At 49.9% G+C, this 25,121-nt stretch overlaps 1 protein-coding gene across 2 annotated transcripts; it reads right to left on the bottom strand.

Annotated features, from left to right (window-relative positions):
* Positions 1–47: 47 nt before the first annotated feature.
* HCFC1 (host cell factor C1) lies at positions 48–25,121 on the bottom strand. 2 transcript variants are annotated; one of them, XM_080987295.1, is made up of 26 exons: positions 24,104–25,121; positions 20,835–20,983; positions 20,340–20,500; positions 19,792–20,000; positions 19,515–19,599; positions 19,301–19,407; positions 19,015–19,194; positions 16,922–17,338; positions 16,007–16,167; positions 15,691–15,888; positions 15,095–15,322; positions 14,697–14,801; positions 14,138–14,357; positions 13,801–13,943; positions 13,569–13,707; positions 13,017–13,237; positions 10,001–11,732; positions 9,139–9,305; positions 7,532–8,081; positions 6,986–7,348; positions 6,455–6,576; positions 5,289–5,426; positions 4,952–5,137; positions 4,478–4,775; positions 2,683–2,746; positions 48–1,523 (listed from the first exon to the last, which is right to left on the bottom strand). In XM_080987295.1, the coding sequence occupies exons 1-26, from the start codon at positions 24,321–24,323 to the stop codon at positions 1,484–1,486; spliced, it is 6,603 nt and encodes a 2,200-aa protein (XP_080843421.1). In that variant the 5' UTR covers positions 24,324–25,121; the 3' UTR covers positions 48–1,483. The 2 variants fall into 2 exon arrangements, with proteins under 2 accessions (XP_080843421.1, XP_080843422.1); XM_080987296.1 differs by having other exon boundaries at positions 24,725–25,120.

The following is a 25,121-nucleotide window of genomic DNA, read 5'->3' as shown; positions in this document are numbered from 1 at the left end:
ACTAGAAGAGGATGAGGGAAAGATCTAGTTTCACAGACAGAACCTGGTTTCCAAAAAAAGAGGTCTTTAATTGTTCAAAATAGCACAAAAACGACAGATACGCAGCACTAGGGTGAGGGGGAGCGGAGGGGTGGACAGCCATGGGGAACTCCTAGGAGGACTGTTCCTGTCTCAAAGGAAAATAAATGGGGCAGGAGAGTAGGGTGGGAAGGAGCTTAGGGTCTGAACAGGAAGGGGACACAGCGAAATACATTATAATACAAAAGACCAGGGCACAGAGCAAGTTGGTGGGGAAGGGGGTCTGCTCCTGGGTTTGTTTGCTATTTTTTGGAGGGGGCCTGCTTTACCTGCCAAATCTCTCTGACAATGGAGAGGTAGGACATAGCAGTCAATGCAGCTGTTTGCTTTTCATTTTATAGCCTATTCCCCACCATCTCTGAAGAATAAGCCCTGACTGCTCTTCTCCCTTCCCCTCTGTGGAATGTCCAGAGAGGCAGCGAGTGGAGGGGGTGTACATAGTCCTTTGGAGTGGGAGGGAACCTAGATCCCTGCCCCAACCAGAGGGAAAGCTGTACTTCAACAGGCAACAGTATTGTCCCGCAGTCTTGTTCCTAGCTTATCACCCTGACCTTGTGGGGTCAGGCTCCATACCTCCAAAACGTCTCCCCCTCCCCCCTAAAAAAGGTTTTATATAAAACGATGGAGAGGAATGGCAAGGCATTTTTGCCTAGACATGCCGCCTTGTGGTCTGGAGAGGGAAGAGCAGAGGGAAAAATCAGCTTGTGCTGTTAGAGGAATTGCTGCATGTGTAGAGAAGAGGGGGTGGGTTGAAGCCACAAGCGCCCTGGGCTGAGCATTTGAACAGCTGTTGTAGAATGAGCTGCATCCCCCCCCCCCACCCCCAAAAGTAGCTGCATTGGTGGTCCAACCACCTCCCGCCCCTCCCTCCCCAAACAGCAGAGACTCCTCTCTCTCCATTACCAACGCAGACACTAAAAACTAAACTGAGGGAGAGGGTCTGTACAGAGGCAAGAAATGGAGGCAGGGAGAATAACCCTCCCACCCCCAAGACACAGGATGCTGGGGTATACAAAAAGAACTTCATTCCTGTAACTGCAACTTGTAAAAAACCCAACAGCCCCCCTCCCCCCATAACAATTGCCCCCTCCAAACCCACCCCTAACATCAGCGTCCATGTTAAACGGGGCAGCAGCAGGGGGCAGGGGAGGAACTCCAGTCCTTCTTCCCCCTCCCTAGGCTGGGGCATGGCATGGCATAGCATGGCATGGCACAGCGATGGCCCCTGCTTGGGGCTCCCTCACTTGAGCCTCTGCGTCCTCCGCCCCAAGAGTCCAGCCCCGTGGTGTATGAAATGTGCTTTCAGCGGTTCCATCTTCCTCCACACAAAGGGGCGGCTGACTGGCTGGGGGTTCAGGTGGAGGCTGTGGAGCAGACAGGAAGAGGGGACAGCAGGGGATGCCCTTCACTGCCCATCTGCTTTGGGCTTCTTTGGAGCGGTTTTCCTGAAAGAGGAAAAGAAATGTGTTGGGCTCATGAGCCAAATACTAGGCTAGGCCTGATGCACAGATTCAGAAATCAATTCCTAAATCCACATCTGCATAGGTATGTGTGCTCGCTCTCACTCAAAAGTGAATCTCTCTCACCTTGGATTGCCTATGCAGAACCGTTCCAGGAAGAAGCATTTCCACTTGGCAAGGATCCCATCTTGTGGTGCCCTCCCACCTAAAAATATCCTTCATGAAATGCTCTGTCCATTTGTGGCTGCTGGTGTCCATCTGTCTCGAAAGACAATGGAGTGTGCCTCCAGGGGTGAAGCCACACCACTGAAATAGCAGCACTAAAGTGACCTCCTCAGGGTGCAAGCCTGGTCATCAAGTACGGAGGTCCTGGGCTGCCCAGAGGACAAGACTACTCTCTTGGCCTCACTGATATGGTCCAAAGGAAAGCAGAGCACCAGCTTGGCTGCAGGAATTGCCAGAAAGAAGTGTACAAGCACCATCCAACCGTCTTAGGGACTCTACTCCAGATTTGTACAGGGTTTGCTCCTTAGCCTTTTCTTCTCCCAAATATATTCCACAAAGCAGCAGAGGTTTAGGATCAGTTTTCCTTCTCCTACATGGGCTCCCTTCCCAGGTGGACAAGCCCTGTCTACCCCTCACGTCCCTCTACAGCACGTGCAGAAACTGCCTTCTTGACTGTTGGACCCACTATTGCTCATCTGCTCAATCCACCGGAGCCTGTCTTCGCAAGCAGGGAAAGTCCCTGACTCACTAAGAATTTGAGACCCATCGGCTACCGTCACCTGATTTAGTTGGCCAGTCGAAGCAGTTCCTGGGGTGTGGCCACTGTCTCATGCTGACAGCTTCTAGAAACCACAGGTGAGAGCTGATTGCAGAGTGAGGACCAAAGGAGAACAAACTACCCCGGAAGGAGCATGATTTGGCCCCTATCAGAGGTACTACCCTTCCCCTAGCACCCCATACACCCAGGCTCTGCCCATTCACAGCACACAGAAAAGGAACTTGGACCAACTGGATTAAGAAATAGGAACTTGATTTGACCCACTGACTCCAGATGTCCCTTTCTGTACGCATTCCTTCCCCTCTCCCACTTTGACCTGAAACACAAACACTGCATGACTTTCCACCAGGAAATACTCACAGGTCGGGAGAGGACAGCGGCCGCTTGTTGGTTGGTTTTATCATGGAGCCATCCTTACTGGATTCTGTGAAGAAAAGAATGTGCTGCATATACTGGAGGTGCAAGTCCCTATCCAGAGAGCCAGAGCACACAGCAAACTTGGGTACCAGATTCCAGCTCAGGTACTTGCACACAGCAAATAGCCAGAGATTAATAGTCCAGAGGGCAGCCCTATTCTCCTGAGACAAGCTGGAGGTTAGCTATGCCATCAATAGACCTCCTCACAACTGACCATTATCCATAGCCATGTTGCAGCATACCAAAGAAGAAGGGACTTTATACAGTTATAAAGCGTGAGCTGTCTTGGCCAATACTATGAACACCACACAGTGTGACTTGCCAACAAATATGCTTAACCATTCTCAAAACATGTGATGAATTACAAGAGAAATGGGGGACAAAAATGTCTTCCCAAACCTCAATTCATGGGTTGGCAGTGTCTTGGGGGCAGGAGAGTGCGGTCCAATAAGGTTATATTGCAGGCTGGAGTTGGTCTGCAACCCTTTAATTGGCCAACCCCGAGAATCACCTAACCCAGAAAGGTCTAATTTGACATCCCAATAGGCAGAAATATGCAATGGTGAGTAATCCTTTCCATTACGGGTCCCAACTGATTCCCCCCCCCCTCCATCCTCTCAACTGATGAGTATTCTTGGCCTCAGTTCAACCAATGTAGTGGAACGTGTTCCACAACATAATGTTTTATATAGAGTCTAACTTTGTACATATCCCACATAGCAGACTGCCCACCCAGGCCAGTCTTGTCTACTTTGCCTGGCAGTGGCTTCCCAGTGTCTCAGGCAGAGGCCTTTCAAGCCACCTGCTACCCAAAACCCTGTTTTTAACTGGTGATGCCAAGCACTGAACCTGGGACTCGACCGCTGAGCTTTCACATAGTAAGTGGCAAAACAACAGGTCCTGCCTCAAGCAGTTTACAATTTAGATTTCCCAGCCTGAAGTGGCACTTCTTGAGCTGCCCTTAAGACTCCCAAGCTAGGAGCAAACTGCCCACTAGATGTTGGGTTATATATGTCACGCATTTACAACAGAATGTGGAACATAGGCCATATACCTGAGAACTTTGGGATTTTTTTTTAACATCCACCCACACATCATTAGGAATATCTCTCAGCCACACTGGTGGTAATCAACTGAAGCCAATACAGTGCAGTGGTGGTGGGAATTTTGCAAAACCCTTCTGTCCCTTTTAAACTAACCACTCAACTCTCATGCCCCCTAACATCTCAGCAAAAATACTCAACCTGAGATAAAATTATGCATATATATTTCATTTGCATAATGGGCTCAATATTTTAAATGTAATAGTACATATACACAGTCGTACCTTGGCTCCCAAACGCCTTGGGAGTCGAATGTTTCGACTCCCGAATGATTGAAAACTGGAAGCGAGTGTTCCGATTTTTGAACGTTCTTTTGGAAACCGAACGTCTGGTGGGGCTTCCACAGCTTCCGGTTGGCTGCAGGTGCTTCCTGCAGCCAATCAGAAGCCGTGCTTTGGAAGTTGAACATTTCCAGTCGAACAAACTTCCAGAATGGATTCTGTTCGACTTCCAAGGTACAACTGTATACAGCACTGAAAGAGACCAATGGGTCCTGGTAATTCATTGTTCCTTCTTCTGTAGATGGGGATACATTTAAGAGAAACTGCCTTACCACCTCTCCATGAAGAAACAAGATAACAGGCTAGATGCTTTCTGAAGCCCTTCCCCAAATTCCTATCGCAGCAACCACTCACCTTGCAGCCACCGGACTTGTGTGGCAGGGCCGTAGCCCTTCTCGTTGCGGGCAGCAATGCGGAAGATGATGGCAGGCTTGGTTGTGTAGTCTATATGGGCATTGGAGAGACTAGCTGATTGCACCAGGCATGAGGGGCTGGGCCCACAATAAACTCGCATGAAGGCCAGCTGAGCGGGGGCTGCACTCTTCGGTTCGCCTGCCTGAGCACTCTGAATGGCCAGGTACACAGAGTACTCCGTGATCTTCCCAGAGGTGACAGAAGGGGGCTCCCAAGTCAAATGGGCTCCATCTGGACTCTGAGAAAGATACACACACACACAACAGATAGATTGAGGATTTGAACAGTTGGCTCCCAGCGGCCACACTGGGGTAGAGGCATTAGCTAAACAGGAGAAGCAACAAAGGTTGCCCCAGCTACCCCAGAACAAGAAGCTGACATAGCAAGTGACTGGCAGAATGAACGAGCACTGACCTTGCTGATTTTAATGGCGCATGGTGCTCCAGGGAAGCCAGGCAGACACGTCTTGAATGCTGAAATTTCACTAAAAGGACCCCGGCCACAGGCATTGATTCCTGCCACACGGAATTTATAAGCAGTACCAGGCTGCAGTTCCTGCTTCTTGAGTTGAGAATAATCGGGTATGGTGCCCGAGTCATCCTGCAGGGAGAAGAGCAGTGAGAAGGGGACTTGAGGACCACCTTGATGGTTGTAGGAACAAAGGATGAGAGACATGATGGCAGCAAAGATTTGAATCTTCAAACTATGTGCATCATTAGAAGAAAGCAAAAGATAGGTGAAGGTCACTTACTTCTGTGGCAGGCGCATCATCAGGAGGCAGGAAGTAGTGTGTCACCATCATGTTGGTTGCTTTAACAACACCCACATCAAACCACTGATTCTCCTTCTTCACAACCACCTTTGGAGGCTGAGTGGGAGGTTCTGGTTTCTAAACAGGGTGGGAGAACAGAGGGTTAGTTCTGGGAAGCTGAAAAAGAACTTTCAATACTCTCTTGTGAGGCTTCTTTCTTGTCTGGGGTGATTGAGGTAAGGATTGGGTTATATCTCCCAACTGCCTTGGAAGGCAGGGAAGCTGCACAATTAGATTTTAGCTTAGTAACAATCCCGAAGGCTCCTCTTCCCATCTGCTGCCAAGCCTTAGACAGGCAGAATGCTGAAACTGTGTCCCTTTTGAGGCAAAAATCAGAGAAAAAGAAAAAAAAGGGGGGGCAAAGGGACTTCTGGAAGGCCCTGGCACTAGCTGAAGGACTAAGGTACATTGACTTGTGAGTTTGAAAATGTATAGTGCATTTCATATAGAATATGGCTTGGATGCCTTATTAATCTGACTAGAAACTTCACAGTGAGCACTCTAAGTTCTCTTTTCTTCCTGGGATGATGAAGGCATCCAATAAAATGGGATTTGTCTAAGTTATCCTATTCTAGGAGGGAATCGGGGAGAAATTTGAGCTGTGGATGGCATCTGCTGCAGTAGAACTTATAGCATGCTTGTGCCAAAAGATGCATCTGTGAAGGCGAAGGAATCCATCTTGCAAATGCAGGGGTAGGGAACCACTTTTGTCCAGCGGGCCAAATGAAAAAGTGGCCAATTATTCGCAGGCCGCATCTGACAGGTTGTGGGGCCACCACCTGTTAATGCAAGCGGAGGCTGCAAAATGCCACTAGGAGCATACAGCATAGTATTCTGTGAAAGCAGGAGGAGAGAAAAAAGCAACAACAGAGAAGGAGATGCTCAGAAACCCTTCTGCCCTGGCCAAAGGCAGGAAAAGAACTGATGAAGTGACTGCAGGACCAGCTGAGCCCAAAGCCTTTCACACATCTTCCCAGCCTTCCCAGGCAATGGGGGACATAAACCATCCTATCCTAATGGATGCCTTGGTCACCCTCAGATGGAGAAACCAGTATCTCTCTACCCCCGCCCAAAAATCTCTATCCTCTAGACCCTCCTTAGCTTACCACTGGCGCTGCTTCAATCCCATTGGCAACCTCAGTCAGAGCAGCTGCCGCCTGCAGCTTTGCTGGGCTAGCCGCCGCCACCACTGGCTGTGGTGCCACAAAAGTATTAGAGGGAGCAAGGCCTGGAAGAGGAAAATCATGTTCAAAGAAGACAATAATGAAAATTTCAGACCTTGATCATTTGTCCTCCAAAGCATCTCTCCACCATTAGAGGTGGAGAGTAAAGCACAAGTTCCAAATCCTAATCCCACCTTAACCAAGAGACCCACACCACCGAGACTGAAAAAGGGCGGAAGGTGTCCTAAACACTAGTCTCCGCCCACCTGGTGCCCTCCAGAGGAAGCTGGATTCCCACCAGCCCCAGCCACTGCAGCCAAGGGTGAGACCTGATGGGTCAACATCTTTGGAGGCCATCAGCTTAGGGAAAGGTTGGGTGTGAGACCACCCCCCGCATCAAGCAGCAGTCCATAGCCTCCTGCCACCAGAAGGCAGAGCGCCCCCACTCTACAGGACACATATGGCACTACTTACTCTCTGTGGGCGTAGGGGGTACTAGCCCAACTGTACTCGTAACTGCACTAGCCAACTCGTTGAGGCCGTTGCTCTCACTGGCAGGGTCGTTGAGGCTGTCAGCAGGGGCCAGGGCTTCTGTGGGCAAGTGGGAAGGCAGCGGGTGCTGAGGTGGCTGTTGCTGAGCTGCCGCCGCGGCTGCTGCTACTGCCGCCGCCTGAGCTTCCTGAAGCTGGTGCTGCTGCTGCACGAGGGCAGCCAGTTCTTGCTGGGTGAGCACAATGGGGATGGCGGTGGCCTGGCCCTCAGGGCTCTCCGAGGCCAAGTGGCCGAGCTCCGCTTGTGTTGCCGCTGCTTCAGATGTATCCATGGCCTCTCCAGGACCTGCAAAAATGCCAGAGGATGGAATTGGAGGCAGAACAAGGTTGCAGGAAAGATATATGCTCCGCTAACGCAGAAGGGAGGGGCAGGAGGCTGTGCCCCGCCTCAGCTGGGTGAATAAATATGTAGGGACACTCCCTGCCCAATAACCCCAGGGCCAATCGGAAGAGAGATGAGATCACTCACCCATTACAGCCTGCTGGGCAGCTTGCAAAACTGCTTGTATGGCCAGGGCTTGGGCCTCTTCGGTAGCAGCAGCTTGGGCAGCCGCCTCTGCAGCTGCAGTCACTGCCAGCTCCTCCGGCGTCAAGCCTGTCACCATGAGTGTGGTGGTGCCTGCCTGGCTCTCGGCCATCAACTCCTGGGGCAGTGCCAACTGTTCTACTTCTGAAGGTGGTGCTGGTGCTGGAGGTGGCGGTGGAGCAGGAGCAGCAGCAGGGGTCACCTGAGGCACCACCACCATGGTGACAGGCTCCCGGGCAGGAGCTGCTGGTGCTGCTGGTGCCTCCACCACAGGCGCTGGGAGCTCTGGCTGGGGAGCAGCTTCAGCTGGTGGGGTGCCTGCTGTCGGTGCAGCGTGGATTTGCTCCTGAGGCTCAGATGCTGCTGCCTGCATCTCCGCAGGAGGCTGCAGTGGTTCAGAGGCTCCTGTAAGGGAATCTGTACTGGTGGCAGCTGGTGTCTCAGCAGGAGGACTGGCCTCCTCCGCAGGAGTATCAGCCAAAGAAGAAATGTTCTGCAACAAGTAGGAGATGGTATTAGTAGCCTAGATGCTGGGGATGCTGGACCTGGCATCAGAAGGCTGGGTGATGGAAAGGCAAACTTGGCATCATCTTTGGCGAATTTCTTTACTGAGTATGTCTCTGCCTCACAAGGTTTGCTAGCAGCTTTTAGGCAACTTGCAACATAAAGGCAGAATTGCTTATGCTGGATCAGAATGAAGGTCCATCTGGCCCAGAACTTTGTAGCTTAGTCAACCAAATGCTTTTGGGAAGGTTAGAAGCAGAGCAAGATGGAGCCAGCCATTCTATCACTTGTCCCTAAAAGGCCCCAAGCACAGCATTTCTGTTTAACAGTCACGACTAGGCATTTCAGCTCCCTGTTCTCTGGTATGTATTTCTTTCTCATTTTATTTCTCTTACTTTTGAGGAATGAATGCTGGTACACCTTAAGGATCTTTTGGCATGCATTTGGGGTAGAGTGTATTGTTATGAGGAGCCAGAAATGGAGCTTTGCAGGATATTAAGTTGTTCACACACAAATGTAGAATGATAAAAAATAAAGGAAGCAGCAGGAATTAAAGCTTAGTTCCCCACATTCCTCTTCATTTTGAGTTCAAACTGAGAGAAAGATCAGGGACTGGATCAGCAAGCCACCTCGGGGCAACTCTAGGATCAGAAAATGATGCCCTGGGAGACAAGGTTCAAGCAAGGCTCCAAGGAGGAACTGTGCTGCTACTGCTGCGCTTCTCAATGGCCACCGCCAACAGGCCGAATAAACAAATGTTTCTCTAAACTCCCTTTGTATTGCTGCATATAAAGTATTAGCAGGTGAGCATATGAGCAATGGGGAGAGGAGAAGCAGGAATAAAAAGGCAATTCTCTCCTCCACGCTCTACCCCAGTGACCACTCCCTTGTGAGCCCAGAATGAGTGGCTCAGTGTTGGAAGTTCCTCACTCCCTCAAAGCCCACTGTGGGCCTTAGAGCCTCAACTTCTGGCATATCCCATGGAACAGATGAGGGTGGAAGAACAAGTTTTATTTCAAGCCCAATTCTGGTTCTGTGGTTCTTACCGGCACTGAGGGTCCTGGCGGGGGTGTTGACTGTGTCACGGTGGTGACAGCCCTGGGCAGTGTGGAGGCAACGGTGGTTGTAACAGTACTGGGGCTACTGGCAGCTGGGCTCTCAGTCACAGTTGACTCAGGTTCCCCCTGTTGGCCATTGGTGGCAGGTGGCTGGTCTGCAAAGAGGAAATGGTTATGCAATGAGAACAAAGCCACAACTTTAGATTCCATTTGCCTGTTCATGTTCTCCAGACAGCAGTAAACCCAGACTTAGGTTCCTATAAGAGCATTTTTCGCAGACCTCTGAATTCTGAAAACACATTTTCCATGAACTTGTCTGCCAATGATTTCTATGTGTGTTACAAAGGATTTCAGGGCAGTTAGAAAAATACATATGCTGTTTCTCCAAGGCACTGTGGACTCTCAGCATTATTCTGTGAGCTGAGAATGTCACCTGGGATAAGCCCAACACTCTTCCTGAAGAAGAGACGCCTGCCATTACTATTTCCCCCCTGAGTCCCTGACGAAACAGTTTTCAAAACACCTGCTCTTTAGAGATGCAGTACTTATTTCAATGACTGCATGAAAACAAGGATGCCAAAGGTGGTGCAAGAAGCCCAGGCCTGCTCAAGCAGGAAGAGGTACTTGATTGAGGAAAACTGAATGTATAAAGTTAGGACAAATGACACAGGGACCCAAGCAGTGCTCCTGGTTACTGTGACACCATAAGGTGTCACAATATAAAGCTTCCAGAGATCCCCAGGGTCCCCCCGCAAGCCCCCCCCCCCGCCTGAAAGCCACTGGCCCAAGGCATCCAAATGCAAGATGGGAGCAGGTGCCTCTCCAGAGTTCCTCTCCTGCCTGATCTCACCTTGATTGGACCCCATGGAGGAGGTGACAGTGGTGGCTGTGTGAGTCGTTCCAGTCTCGTGGGTCTCACAAGGAGGATTTGAGCACACTCTGGCGGTTGGGTTCTGAAGTGGTAATCCTTCAGTACCTGGACTTTCTCCCTCAGGGGCTCTTCCTGATTCAGAGCCCCCCACTGGCAAAGAGGTTGAGCTGGAAATGTGGGTGCCATCACCTCCGGTGCTGGACGTCATAGTAGTACTGGTGGAGCTCGTCTGCTGTGTTTCACAGGGTGGAGAAGCAGGAGTTTGCCCAGCACCTTCACCCTGCCCTGCGCCCATGTTTGATGTTGTGGTGGTTGCTGTGTTGGTGGTGCCAGTCTCATGAGTCTCACAAGGTGGGTTGGAGCACACTTGCTGCCCTACGCCCATGCTGGAAGTGGCTGTTGTAGATGTGTTGGTGGTGCCAGTCTCATGAGTCTCGCAAGGTGGGTTGGAGCAAAGTGGCTGTGAAGTACCCTGGTTTGATGTGGATACAGTAGCTGTGTTAGTGGTGCCCGTTTCGTGAGTCTCGCAAGGTGGGTTGGAGCACACCTGGGGGCCTGAATCCTTGGCGCCTGTTTTGCTGGTCTCGCAAGGTGTGCTTGAGGGGGGCAGCACTGAACCTGAATCGGGCAATGCCGGCTGCACTGTGCACAGCTGCTTTGTAGGCAAATCTGCTTTGGCAGACATGGTGGTGCTGGTGGAACAGGTCTGCTGCGTTTGGCACGGAGGGTTGGCGGATCCCACCCACTCACCGTCAGGCTGCCCTCGGCCCATCAGAGACCGAGCCGTAGTGGCAGTATTGGTGGTGTGGGTGTGATGGGATTCACACTGTAGGCTTTTGGGGGCTGGTAGTCTTTCGCTGGCCTGCACTGTACTGGTGGTGCCAGAGGCAACGCTGGGCACACCAGAAGCTGAAGTAAAGCTCACCATCCGGACTGCACATGGTTGCTCAGTGGGCACATCTGCTTTTGCCGACATGGTGGTGCTGGTTGTATTAGTCTGCTTTGTCTGGCATGGGGGGTTGTTTGGCTCTTTCTGCTCACCATCAGGTTGCCCTCGGCCCATGTTAGAGGTGGCAGTGGTGGCTGTGTTGGTGGTTCCCGTCTCATGGGTTTCACAGGGTGGGTTGGAGCACACTAGCTGACCTGTGCCCACAATGGGTTTCACTGTCATGGTAGTGCTAGTGGCACTAGTCTGGAAAGTTTGGCATGGCGGATCTGCAGTCTTCTCAATCCTGGAGGTGGTGGCTGTATTGGTAGTTCCAGTCTCATGCGTTTCGCAGGGTGGGTTGGAGCACACCTTTTGCCCAGCACTCCGCACAGTGGTGGCAGTGTTGGTGGTGCCTGTTTCGTGGGTCTCACAAGGAGGATTTGAACATACCCGCACGACTCTCCCATTGGGCTGAAGCCCACCACCCTCTTGCCCCTCACACACAAACTGCACCTGGGTCGGCCCACCCAAAGTGCCCACTACAGTTGTTGTGGCTGTGTTGGTGGTGCCCGTTTCGTGGGTCTCGCATGGTGGATTGGAGCACACCAAAGTGACGGTGCCTGGCTGTGCGTCTCCCTGCCCTGATTCAGCAATTGCAACAGTAGCTGTGGGCTGCTCTGTGGTAGGCGAGGCCAAGATAGAGACGGGCAAGTCATGCACTGGCTGGGCCTCCACGCCACTGGGTGTCGTAATCAGGGTGACTTGAGTAGGCTGGGACACAGGCTAGAGATAATAAGCAGAGACCAATACACACACATTAGAATAAACACCTCGGCCAGGGACTTTTTCTGCACCATTAAAAAATAAGTCTTAGAACAATTTTACAAATTACTCAGAATGAGATGGTGGAACCACACCAGTTCAGGATGCAGTTGGCAATTATGTTTTTGAATGTTTCTCAGTATATAACGGAGAACTGTTTAACATAGTACTCTTCTCTACAGATAGAAAAAATTAGTTTGGGGGGAGTCGTCAAAAATATAACCTCCCCAACTCATCTTGAATCTGAAGAACTATAGTCCATAGTTCTATCACCTCATTTTGTGTAACTTGTATAACAGCCTTGATCTTGCTTATAGGGAATGTGGACATGAGACATGTTAAGAGGCTAGTTCAGGTAACCAATGGTCTGCAAGCCTCCACCAGGAGAGGACAGACTGCAAATCTTTCCTGCAGCATCATAAATAAGCAAGTTAAGGTGCTGCAGAGCTTAAAGTCTGTCCTCCTTCTTGCTTGGCCTTACAGATACAATAGCAGGCTAGTGTTCAGGGAGGCTATAATAACCCAAAGACAATGAATTCTGCAATAGGGTTTTATTGGGTTTTATAAACAAGAATAATGTCTCTCTCTCTCATGCACACATACACACTTGACATAAAGCTCACCTTGGGGTTTCAGATCTTGGACAAGTATTTGCTAGACCACAGCTGCTGTAAATTAAAATACTGGGGCCATGAGAACAGAGGGAACTTTCGTCCCAGGGCCACTAAACCAAAGAGAACCGTTTCCCCCCTGCTTAGTTCCCAGGAACTGGTTTACAGGACTACATTGCACTGAACACAGTGGGCTGTATCCTACTGTGTTGTTCAGCTTAAGGGAAGGCTTATTTCAGCACAATGGGGAAGAAAATAATTTCCAGTAACTCCCCCTCCCGCCTCTCCAACCTCCATAAATATGCTCCAGAGAGTTGAGGGACTGATAATTGCTTCCCTCCGCATTTTGCGGACAGAAGCCTTATCACCAACTGAGTGACACCCAAAGGTTCCATTTGGCTATCACAGCTAATAACCAACAAGAGAATCTATGAATCCGTCTGTTCCCCTTTTGAAGCCACCTTAGCCAGCAACCATCTTGTTACAATAGTAAGCACCACAAGTTAATTATGTGTTACGTGAAGTACTTTGCCCACCCTGGATCCCTGGGCTCATCAATTTACTGGGAAGCCATGAGGACTTCACATTTATCAGGAAACAACTCCCCAGAAGCTCCCTCTGACCCACTCCATACCTGCATGGTGATGGTGGGAGTGCTCAGCCCTCCTGCTGCTGTCAAGGTAGTCTGTGCTGCTGAGACTGTGATGGCAGCTGGGTTGATGACCTGGCTGGAAAGTGTGGCAATGGTGCCCAAGGTGGTAATAGGTGTCGCCAAGGAGGCGTTGGTATTGTGTCCCCCAGTCCCAGCTAGGCTGGTTGAGACTGTGCCAGTTACAGTGCCCAAGGTTGTGACACCTGAAAGAAGACGGAAAGGTTGTGATTGGTATCCTCCAGTGTGCTGGTTTCAATGGGTCAGAAACCCAGTCTGTACCCCTAGCAGTAAACATGGGTTTCAAGGGTCCTGGTCAGTGTCCCATGAGGCTGCTTTTCTAGGGACATATAGACAGCATAGCAGCAAGAAAACAAAGCTGGCAACCAAATTTACAGCAAGCACAAGCCAAGGTGTAGCCAGCATTCTACCTATCAGGCAACTTACCCTCACAGCTGCGGGGCTTCATAATGAAAAGCAAATGCATTAGCCTAAGTGTCCAGCCTATTGCTCCTGCCCCCAGGCCAGCACACTCACCTGTAGTTCCTTTCACCACCAAAGTGGTGACAGTAGGCTTGACAGCAGACACCGTGACAGGGGTGACAAGCCGCACTCCACCCATAGGGACTGTTCGCAGGATAGTGCCAGGTTGACCCGGGGCTCCTTTAAGTACCACCTGGAAAGGCACACATTTGACATGTTAAGAACTCGAGTTGCAGCTCAGGACAACGCAGCACTCAGTGCCCTCTCATCTAATTAGCTGATTCACCTGTGTTACACCCTGCTGCCCGTGACTTGTGGTCAGCTTGGGTACAGCCGTGATGATCTTGGCAGGTGTCCCAGTGCCAGAAGTCATCACTTTTGTGGTGATGATGGTGATGGGAGACTTGATCCCAGGGCTACTGGTGACACCTGGAAAAAAGAGGCAGAGCTGTAACATGGAGGGAGCTTTAACCCCTTGGGATAGAGAAACACTGAAGTGCTCTTGAAGCCATCCTAAGAGTGATCCCAATGACTGCTGCACTTCCCAGCATCTTCTAGTTCCGCTACCCACCACCCAGCCAGTGCCATGGAAGTACTGCTTATAATCACACTCAACTCCCTACCTGTGGCACCTGACTGGGTAATAATAGCAGACATGGGGATGGTCTTGATGATGGTTGTGGTGCCAGGCTTTGTTGTATTTGGAGAGACACTGCTGATGCCCAGAATGGTGGGCTTGGTGCCTGTACCGCCTGCCTGGGAGCTGGTGATGATTGTGGTGGGCTTGCCATCTGCTGAGGTCACCAACTTTAGGATAGTGCCAGCAGGCAGGGGCCCTTTGGTCTGGAGAAAGAGAGAAAACACAGGGAATAAACGATGCACAGAACAAGCATCTCAATATGCTTACACTCAACAAATAGGGAGGCCATACAAAAAAAACCTGAAGCTCTAGAAGAGCAAGAATCTAAATTGTTCACAAGAAGCAAGTAACAAAGGCCACCAGAAAAACTTAATATTGCTTTCGGTCCCTACAAGTATATGCCTAAAAGTGTGTTGAAAATTAATGAGTGAGCCTCAGTTTGCACATCTAAAAGTGTGGTTGGAAGTAGCATCAACAGTCCAGCAAAGTGCTCTTGGGCTGGGGATATATATGGCAACCAATCCTATGTTGTAAGTTCTTACCTGTATTATCTGGGTCACAGGGCCACTTGATGCCTGGCCTGTCACAGCTGATGTCTGAACAGGTTTAGTCTGAACAACTGACATCACTTTACCCAAATTGGAAATCTGTCAGGAGAAAACAAGATTGGTTTGCCCCTGACATGTCCAAAAATGAAGGGACTTTCTCTTATCACTCTTCTCATCCTTATTGAGGAGAAGCTGGGTTAATAAAGTAGCTGGTAAACCTTCATCAGTAGAGAATACTGAGGGAGAGCAACAGCTCACAAATGCTAAAGGAAGGAACTGTCCTGCACAATTGCCTACTTTCATCTAGAGTGGAGTGTTTAGTGGGCTGAAAGATATATCTGCTCTCAGCTCCGCCCCCCGGCCCCCCCCCCCCCCGCAACTTGGATACTTACCAATGCACTGCCTCCAGGTACTGAGATGGGACTTTTCACCAATGTGATGGTCTTGGTCACCCCTCCCACCACAGTAGTCATCACCTGGGCCTGCTGTGCTACAGTGACAGTGCCAGACTTGTGCACGGTGATGATGGGCCGAGTAGGTGTATTGGTGGTGGATGAAGATACCGAGGTGCCAACCTGAGCGGCGGCTGTCTTCAGCATGCGGGTTGCCGGGTTGCTCACCTGCATCAACATGGCCAACATGAGAAAAGCAAAGATCCCTAAGAGCAGGGGTGGGAAACTTGTGGCCCTCCCAATGCTGCTGGACTACAACTCCCATCAGCTCCAGTCAGAATGGTCAATGGACAGGGATGATCCAGTAACAGCAGGAGGAACCAGCAGTAACAGCAGGAGGAACCAAAGGTCCTCTGCCCTTGCCTTAAGCCCCCCACCCCCTTTTTTAAAAAGGGGCAACCAGGAGGCAGAAATCTAGGGTTTCATTCACAAAGCACAAGGAGATGTTGCCCTCTTGCCACCTGCTGTGTGCAAAACTGGTTGCAGGCTAATGAGCCAAACAGCCTCCTAACAGAGAGTATGGTGCAGATACTCACCATGACGGGAGAAGAGGCAACTTTAACTGTGGTGGGTAGCGTGGTGGTTCCCGGTGAAACAGCAACAGTTTTAACTAGGGTTGTGCCAGCAGGCACACTCAGCATTGTAGGGGCTGAAGATGGTGGAATTTTTTGAGTGGCAGCAGCAGCAGCTGCCAGAGCAGCCATGCCACTCATCTGGGGGCTACTGCCAATCACCTGGAAGGATAGAGAAGAGTGTCAGGAAGTTAATGTCCTGAAGTTCTTGTCTTAGGACAGAGAATTAGTTCCTTCCAGCACAGCCCCCCCCCCCCCAATTCTTTTAAGCGATACTCACTGTCCCTTGAGTGTTCTGCGTGGGTACCACCATACGCACTCCGGCCGGCAGTGAAGTAACTGTCACAGGCCCCTTCCCAGCCTGCCCTGCTGAACGCACCGTCACCAATGGAGTCCCCGTAGTAGCTTGTGGGCCTGTCACCTTCAGCACAGCTGGGACAGCTGCCAAGGAAGAGGACAAAAACCAAAAGACATGTTTGTGTCCTAGATTCCTAGTTACTGTGATGGTTCTCAAGCTGGCTGCCCTCGCAAAAAGCAGACAGTTGGCATGGAAAGTGTACATTTTCCTTTGATCACTTGCCCCAAGTGCAGTAAGTAATATCCCAAGAACAGCGTCCTCCCCCTTGAACTGGTGAGGAAATATATACGCATCAATGAAGAATATGGAACTGGAAGCTTATTTTAAAAACAAAAATAAGGGCCTTAAAAGCACACACTGTTCAACGCAGCTCCGCTCCTTCCCGCTTCCAACTTATGTCCCCTTATGTGATTCACTGTTAGGCAAACAGACTCAGATATTTTTCTGAGAGCTCCCATGGGGGGGGGGGGGTAAGACATTGACTTAAAAGCCCCAAATACAGATTAGGATTTGGCTCTTATGCATTTCATTTAAAATATTTAGACCAACACACCCTACGCTCAAAGATGCACATGCTAATAATCTTAAGAAATAAATGTTATTTTAATTTTGTTGAAGGTGTTCTGCTGTTCCTCCTTTGGGAGGTCTTTCTAAAACCTGGGGCTACTGTAAAGAGGGCCCTGCGGGTGGAGCTGCATGGCTCTTTCAGCAGATGTTAGTGGGAAGAAAGTGTGTGCTCACAAAGATGCCTGCTTCCCGGCAAGGATGGGATGGGGTTTTAGTTGAAAATATAAAGAGTCCTGTGCTCCCTGCTGCCCTCTAGGATTTCCCGTTTACCTTGAGGACGAGGAGTGGCAGCGGTGGCAGCGGCAGCAGCAGCAGGCACAGGCATTGGGCTGCTAGGCACAGTAGGCAGCACCTGGATGGTGGTCGTGGTAGGTGGGGCGGTGGCAGCAGCAGCCACGGCACCAGCAGCAGCTGCAACAGCTGTGGTCTGGGGCAGCAGGGTAATGCCCATTTGCGCCAGGGGCTGCACTGTGGGGACAGGGGCAGCTGCAGCTGGAGCGGGGCTCTTGGGGGGGTTGACAGGCACTGAGGGCACAGGATTGGCAGCTGGCGAGGTGGCAGCTGGGATGTCATACTTCTGGAGCTGCAACAGGTAAGTGTCAGCTGTTGGGACAGAGCCCCAGCTCACTTCCAGGGAATTGGTGTTGGCACGAACCAGCTGTACCCGTGAAGGCGACGGAGGTTTCTCTGGAACAGAAGAATAAGAACAGATGGCATTTGGAAGAGGACGCTGCAGGTACCCTGCAAAGGGAACTCGATCCCATCACATTCCTTAGAGAACCTTTCCTCTAAAGCTATTCCATACCATTTCACATACTTACTCCGGGACGCTACTCTAAAAGCAAGGGCAAACCAGTCCAGCCCCATCAACATTTTCTTTTTAGCTTCCCAGACCATTTTGCAGCAGCGTAGGTGCTGATGAAAAAAAGCCACCAGCATGTAAGCAGCGTTATTGCCTCGGCTTGTTTCTCTCGATGGTCTAAATCTTGTTCACCTTTTCCCATTCTAAGACCCTTTTCAGGTGAACATATTTGGAAGTTGGGGGAGAATAACAGTGCATATACCAGGAGGCTGAAAGAAAACAATGCCAGCCAGAGGTACCTCTCCTACTGTGTTGATAGTTATGGATACAGGAAAATGTTCCTTTGAGTGAAATGGAGCTCTCCTTCCCATTTCTGCAGCAATTGGTGGCAATTTGTTGACAACATCTGACATAATGCCAGGCAAATATTGGATTTAGTTTAAGAGCAGAGGAAAAAACTCTCTCTCCCCTAGGCAGAAGTGGCTGGGATGTGGTAATCTGGATCTTTCCCCATAGGAGCAGTGCCTGAAGGGAATGGCACATTCTCTCTTGAGTCACGGAGCATCCACTGGTGGAGGGGACATGCAAAGACTCAGGAAAGTGCAAGGGAGTGGGTGTGGAGGGGCTGCTGCCTTCTTTATTGCTGTAGGGATTTTGAGGGACAGAGGAGGGGAAGCTGGAGGGGCGCTTCAGGAAATGATTACAGGGGGAAAGATATGGTATGGGAAGGTGTGACATCAGTGTAAGAGAAGATCTGAACCCTGACATGTGCATGCTGAACAGAATGGCATACAACCGAGGAAGAAGGAGGAGTTCCATTCCTACTTTTGCAGGGAGGGAGGTTGCCAGAAGCTTCCTTCATCCCACCTACCAGTGGGTCTGGAAAATAGTGAGAGTGGAGTCACTATGCCCACTGTTTGGGTGCTAGGTACAGATTAAATGTAGTTTGCTAGAGTAAGAAGCCAAATTCAGATTGTCTTTTCAGTCTACTACAAACTAAATATATTGCAAACTCCCTGCAAAGCAGTACAAGAGGGACCCAGGGCAAACCACCACATTCTCAACAATCAAGAGAGATGCTGATAGTAAGGCAACACCTACATGTTCAGAAAAGTAATATTGTAGATCATGCCCAACTGCAAATAGAGGAAGAGAATGCCTGAATGCTTCTCCACCCCGCCCCCTACTGCCAGAAAACTAGCTTGTCAAAATATAGTCACCTTCTCCTAAAAAGCTAGCTGTTCACAGGCAAAGAACTTATCATGTGGAGGGAATTCAAGCAGATGAATTATGTTTATTACTCCAGAATGCAAGATGGCACTACAATACACACCACCTGTTTGTTGTCCCTACATTAGAAGCTCCTTGCATGTGTAAAGTTAGCTTCTTGGGAACAAGGCAAGATTAAATCCTGCTTCCCACAGTAAACATGCAGAGGGGGAGAGCATTCAAACATGAAATTCCCCCAAAAGTGTCTACTTCTGCCAATTTGCATAGAACTTCAGTCTCAAAATCTCCACCTGTTCTATAATGCCCCTGCCCCTACGTTGAACCCTCTTACCTGTCTCAAGGTACCATAGATCCTTGCAGCAAACCTGGTTATTCCAAGCTTTGCGGTACCCATCGCGGCCACTCCAGATGTACAAGCGGGTATTGATAGCCACAGCACAGTGCCCAGCTCTGGCCCGTGGAATATTGTCCTCTAGTGTGTCCATCAGAATGGGCTCCCAAGCCATGGAGTCTGTGCAAAGACAGAAATACACACAGAGGCGATCAGACAGGAAAGGACTGGAGACAGGCGGGGGTGGGGGGAAATGAAAGAATGTGTAGGACATCCTCCCACATACCGAGGTTGAGGCAGGCCAGGGTATTTGTGCATTTCCATTCCTTCTCATGTGTTGCCACTTTGACATCATCCATGACAAGGGGTACCCAGCCTCCAAATACATACATCCTGTCCCAAAGAGAAGAAATGGTGAACAAAAGTTGTGACAGGACTAGGAATTAGGCTTTCAAAAGCAGTGAGAAATCAGGCTAAAGAATGTCAGAGACAGGTCTTACTTGTTCCCAATAGTTGTGGCTGAATGCAGACTGCGTGGGAGGGGAGCCACCCCACTCAGGGTGGGCTTGTTCCATGTTAGAGATTCTGGGGGAGAAAAACACAGCAAAGAGATCACTCCACCTGCAGTGCTTGATCCTGCCTCCCAGCCTTTCAAGATGCTGAGGCTGGAACTAGCATCCCTGTCAGGGCTCAAAAGACCCACTCCCTTCTAAGTCGGTACCACAAACACCACCTCAATCTAAAACAAAGCAAATAAACCATTCCTGATGCTGTTACCAATGTCAAGGGTCCAGAGGTCACCAAGACGACAACCACTCATGCCACCGTATATAACTAGTTTGGACTTCTTGTTGTCCTTCTCTGTGTACACCACAGCAGTGTGGGACTCCCGTGGCGGAGGCAGTACACCATACGTGATGGGGATGTCCCAGGCTACCACACCAGAGCCTGGTCGTAGCTCCAAGATATAGAGGTCATTCAGGTACCTGTAATTGGGGTGGGGGCGGAGACAGAAAAACAGAAATGAAAGCCAGGCCAGGCTCTTCTTTGCTTCCCAACTGTGTACCCACAGACACTACCCATGCCTTTACAACCCTGTTCCTGTAGACAGCACAAGCAATATTTTCTCAAGAATTAAAAAAAAGTGAGGTGGGAATGAATAATTCGCTCAAATTCAACAACACCCCCAAGACCAGTGGTTCCCTTGCATAGGTCCCAGTTATGGAAATACACGTGAGAAGCTCCAGTCCAAATTGGCAGCAAAGTCGTTGCACCTGGAGCACTACAGCTTGATCACGACACAGGGCAAGACACAAACACTATACCTGGGAATGTTATTCTTAGGGTCTTCGCTGTCATTGGCCAAGCCCCCAAACAGGTAGCATTTGTTGCCCACCAATGAGAAGCTATGGCCAAGTCGTGGGCAGGGTGGGGGCCCATTCTTAGGAGTCTTGGCTTTCAATCTCTTCCACTCCCAACGGCTGGCCTAAAACAAAGTGCCATGTGGTTAAAGCAAGTGAGCAGTGCAGGATTTATTTTAAAAGCAGAACATCTAAGCAGCAGGGAGAGTGGCTGGGAAGGAAAGGAGCACAGAGAGAAACTTCTAGAAGTTAAAAACTTGGTAGCCCTCTGCTGCTTCTGAGACTAGTGGCCCAATACAGTAGCTACAGGAAATAATGTGGGTGAATCAAAAAGGTAGACCAGGGTCTGACTTCCACACCTTAGCACTGTGTCAGTAGTACTGTGCAAGCCCCTTGCTTAACTTTCAAACCACCCCCCTTCCTGAACTGAGAACAGTCTTATGTCCTGCAGCCACTCACCTGCAGTTCATAGAGATCGTTGCTGTACTTGCCATACTCCACCATCCCCCCAAATACCAGCAGACGGGTTCCGTCACAAACGAAGCCATAGGCCGCACAACCAGGAGGGATGTCTCCCCGCACAGCTGGGATGAACCACTGGTTTGTAGCTAAGAGACAAGCAGAGGGGAGTCAGTAGGGCTGCCTTAAACTCTGTGCTCAGATGCAAGCAGGGCTCAGACCTTGAGCCACGGAGGCACAGATGTGTGAATCTGGCTCATCTCTCCACCCTCTTGGCTGCCAATCCACCACGTAATGAGATATCTATTACCACTTGGTTTGAAGACCTAAGCTGTCTTCATGCACTCACTGCAGCAGTGACTTCCCTTGCCTCCAGACTGAGGGTGCCATGATTTGTAACAAAACCCCTTTCCTTGCCCTCTCAACTGGCATTTAAGCCCTACACTAAACACCCCAGAAACAGGAAAACCTCTCAGCAAAGAGGCTTCACCTCTGTCTGGTGAGAATGAAATAAAGGAAGTACTCTACTAGCTAAACATCTTGGCCACAAAAGCAAAGAAATCAAAATGAGGGAGGAGGCATTCCTTCCCAGTGGTGCTCCTGGTGGATGCAGCACTCAGCAGCACAAGGCTTCTGCCAGCCAGAGGAACTGTTTACAGTGAGCAGAGCGGGAGGAAGCAGCCTATCAGGCAAATCAGAGAGAAGAGGCAACTGCCAATCAGGAAGCTGCCCCCACCCCTCCTGCCCAGCTCTCCTTACACTGCAAGACTCCAGTCACAGCAGCTCTAGGGGAGGAAGAGACAGACTCCCTTCCACATGCACTTGCAAATCCAATGCAGCTTCAGGCCACACATTTATTCCTGCAGTGAATTTAAGCTGCAACCCTACTTAACTAGTCTCAATGACCAAAACCTTAATATGCTGGAAGGCCTACCAGAACTACCCAAAGAAGGTAACACCAACCCAGCACCTTCACCCCTCTTAACACCTCGCTTTGACAACTAGCCAATGCTTCCAGGAAGGTGTCCGAACATCACTTTCTATTTGTTTGCCTGCAAAGACTGATTTTGCAGTACAAGAAGCAGTAGCATGAGATGACTAGGATTGAAAAAAGTTTGAAATTAAATTTAACACTTCTGCTAAGGAAAAACACTTTGCATTTCCTGAGCTTCTTGAAGAATTCTTCCTTCAGGAGGAAAAAAATGTCTTAAGCCTTGTTATAGATTCCACTCAGATCTCTGTGTTTCAAAATATCCAAAGTTGCTTTTTGTTTAAAATGAGGACTCTTCTCTATTTCATATGAGTAACACAAATGAAGGCACAAGTGTCAAAATCTGCTTCACTGTAGCAGAGAAAATGTTCATACTAATCCCAAATTGTGCATTCTAAGCTAGGAAGTCCACATTACCCATAGATCAGGGACAGAGGAATCACCATATAGTGCAGGAAACAACTAGGCTGAAGATGCAATGATGGTATGGTAACCCTTTCAGACTGAATAGGGACCTTCTGATCCAGAAAAGGAAATAACCTTTAATACTGTTCAAAATCAAAACACTGGGGAAGATTACATCTAGAAAACCCTTCCAATTAATACTCAATTTGGTAATCTTTAGAGCTAACCTCTTAATCTACTGTTATTTTTGTAATTTAAAGAACTCAGATCACGCTGCAAGCTTACACTGGCAGGCTAGATGTCCCTAAACTAATCCTGGTATATCACCTGGGCTGAAAGCCTGCTGGAACAATGGGTCTGGGAAAATGAATTCACAACACACACACACACACACACCCGCTGCCTTGCAAAAAAAGGGAAAAAAGAGTGAACACCAATTGTGTCTTCCAAGAATGCGTATATAATGCCTTAGCTGAGTAGTAGGGGCTTCTGAACAACAGAGGCCCACCTGCCCCATCCTTACATTTTGGCAGGAAAACAGAACCCACATCACAACGCGCTCACATGCAGCTTAGTTTAAAGAAGCCAACAGACTCCACCCTGAGCCCAGACTCCCAATAAAGAACAGGAACAGTAGATCATGGGTGGGAATCTGCTTGCAAAAAGTGACTTTTTCTGTTAGCACTCACTGGGGGGGGGGGGGGGGCAGCGCGGGAATTAAAGCCAGCCCTGGGAAGGGTTTCAGCAAACTTCAATCTACAACTGACACTATGAGGTGTAAATGTTTCCAACTCTTGACACTGGAGATAAGGGTCTTTGACCCCTCCCAAATGGCTACAGGGTGGAATGTTCCAGCATTTGCTCTGAACCCACCACAACTTTCAGAGGCACTGTACTGGTGCACGCTCTATATTTGAGCAAAGATACCAGACAACAAGGGGTTAAAAGCTGCAGCATTTGAAAGTTGAATTTTTCCCGCCAAGCCCTTGGGGGAAGAAAAGCTTCTCTGCCAGTGCCCCCCCCCCATGAATGCATGTAGGAACCAGGGTGTTGACATTGGGAGGAGGCAGAAAACATCTCACAGCTACCTCCAACACACTAGGGTTAACTTGAAAGTAGGCAAGGACTGGTGTCCTCAGGGTACCCTGAGCTGCATTCTAAGCTGGGTGCACTGGCTTCGTGATAGACAATTCTCGGGAATTTGTCTTTCTCAATCAAGCTGGGGCACATCTCTGTTTTTGCCAGACCACGCACAACCTCTCCAGTGCCACCGAGACTGATGATTGGGGCTCATGTGGCTGCAACAAGATAATCCATTTAAGATATGTTGCCAGTAGGAGATGAGCTCCCCTGTCAATATACCCTGATACGCCCTCCTGCACCCCCAAAGTTCAACTGCTCCTCTCCGGACACCAACACAGAGGAAGAAAAGTTCCTAATGTAAAGTCCCTTGACTTCCACCAAACGGAAGACTGCTACAACGAGAAGACTCAAGCACATGCCAATTATCACAGCCAAAGGGCTGGAAGAAATTTAACCGCGAATGAACAAGAGGGACTTTACAACTACTTCACCCTACTAGCTCTCCTACCTCCATTACCACACATCCTACTGTATCAACTTGCAGCTTTGGGGGAGCAAGAGTTAAACAATATAGCAATCTTAGCAGCCTAAACCTAAAACAAAAGTGGGAGTTATACATACATACATACATTTACACAAGATATCAGAGTTTTTACTTCATGCTTTCATGGAGAATTACAAGGCTTTCTGGGATCTATTATAGGCAAGCTTTTCATGATTTGGCTACAAATGGGGTAATGCCCTCACCCTATGAACACCCTGGACGCTGTTGCCCATTCACCCCCCTTACCTGTGTTATAGACATGCAACTCATCCACGATGCCCTCGTTGCCCCCTCCGAAGACCACAATCAGCTCTTTGATGGCCACAGCTCTGTGCCCATGTCGGGGCCGTGGCACGGGGCCTGACCACCCAACCACCCGCTTCCAGCGGGGCTGGAGCAGCCCTGGGGTGGTCCCGCCACCTGTTGGGGAGCCCCCACTAGGGACAATAGCAGAGGCGGCAGCCATGGAAAGCCAAGTAAGTCTCCTTCCTAGCGATCAGTCCTCTAAAAGCGCGCAACAAAGAGGCAATCCTATCAGTTTTTATCTAGAGGTGGTTTAAAAAAAGGAGCGGAGGGGGGGCACTCTTCCAACCCACATGCACTCTACCTCTTTCGAGGTAAGAGTGGGAGTAGGAGACACGGCTGCTTCACTTTTTTTCCAGGGTGGTTGGTCAAAACACCCGCCTTAAATGGGGCACAACACCCCCCAAGTCCTCTCTTGACTACTACTGCTACAACAACCCTCACCGCGGGAACTAAGCCGGAGTCACTTCCTTGCTGCAACAAACTACTTCGGAGTAGTTGTGAAAATGAGATGCTGAGAAATGTATACCCCCACAAAAAAGAAACTATTGGAAAAGCAAATACCTATTCTTTTCTTTCCTATGTGGGGGGAGGAGGGAGGTTGCTGCCCCGAGAGCGAGCGGAGGCGCCCCTTTGCGGAGGAGCTGCTAACCCTCCGCTCCTCGAGTTCGGATCGCCTGGCGCGGCCCCCCCGGAATGCAGCCTCCCTATGGGGCAAACGCCCTCCCCGTGTGGCAGGAAGAGGGGTGGGGGCCGAAACAAAAACTGCCTCCTAGTTGCCTCCCCACTTTCGAAAAACTATTACCAATTGCCCTTCCGAGGGAACTACCCCGCGCGGGGCAGTTACTCCACCCCGCCCGCAGCAGGGCCCCTCTGCCGCCCCCCTCCGGCCCCCGCTCAGAGCCCGGCCCTGGGAGCCGCCATCTTGTGTTGCCCGGACGGAAAATGGCGGCCGCAGGGA

The sequence above is a fragment of the Podarcis pityusensis genome (genome assembly GCF_964106645.2).
Source record: "Podarcis pityusensis genome assembly, chromosome: 17".
Classification (NCBI taxonomy): Eukaryota; Metazoa; Chordata; class Lepidosauria; order Squamata; family Lacertidae; genus Podarcis; species Podarcis pityusensis.
This window is presented reverse-complemented; position numbering and strand designations above follow the sequence as displayed.

What these genes read in the sequence shown, in the direction of transcription:
- HCFC1 (XM_080987295.1), bottom strand. Translation starts at nt 24,323, where the DNA reads ATGGCTGCCGCCTCTGCTATTGTCCCTAGTGGGGGCTCCCCAACAGGT. An exon ending in TACCTGGAGGCAGTGCATTG is followed by an intron (nt 14,802 to 15,094) that starts GTAAGTATCCAA and finishes TTCTCCTGACAG; the next exon opens with ATTTCCAATTTGGGTAAAGT. An exon ending in ACCCCCTACGCCCACAGAGA is followed by an intron (nt 6,577 to 6,985) that starts GTAAGTAGTGCC and finishes TTCCTCTTCCAG; the next exon opens with GCCTTGCTCCCTCTAATACT.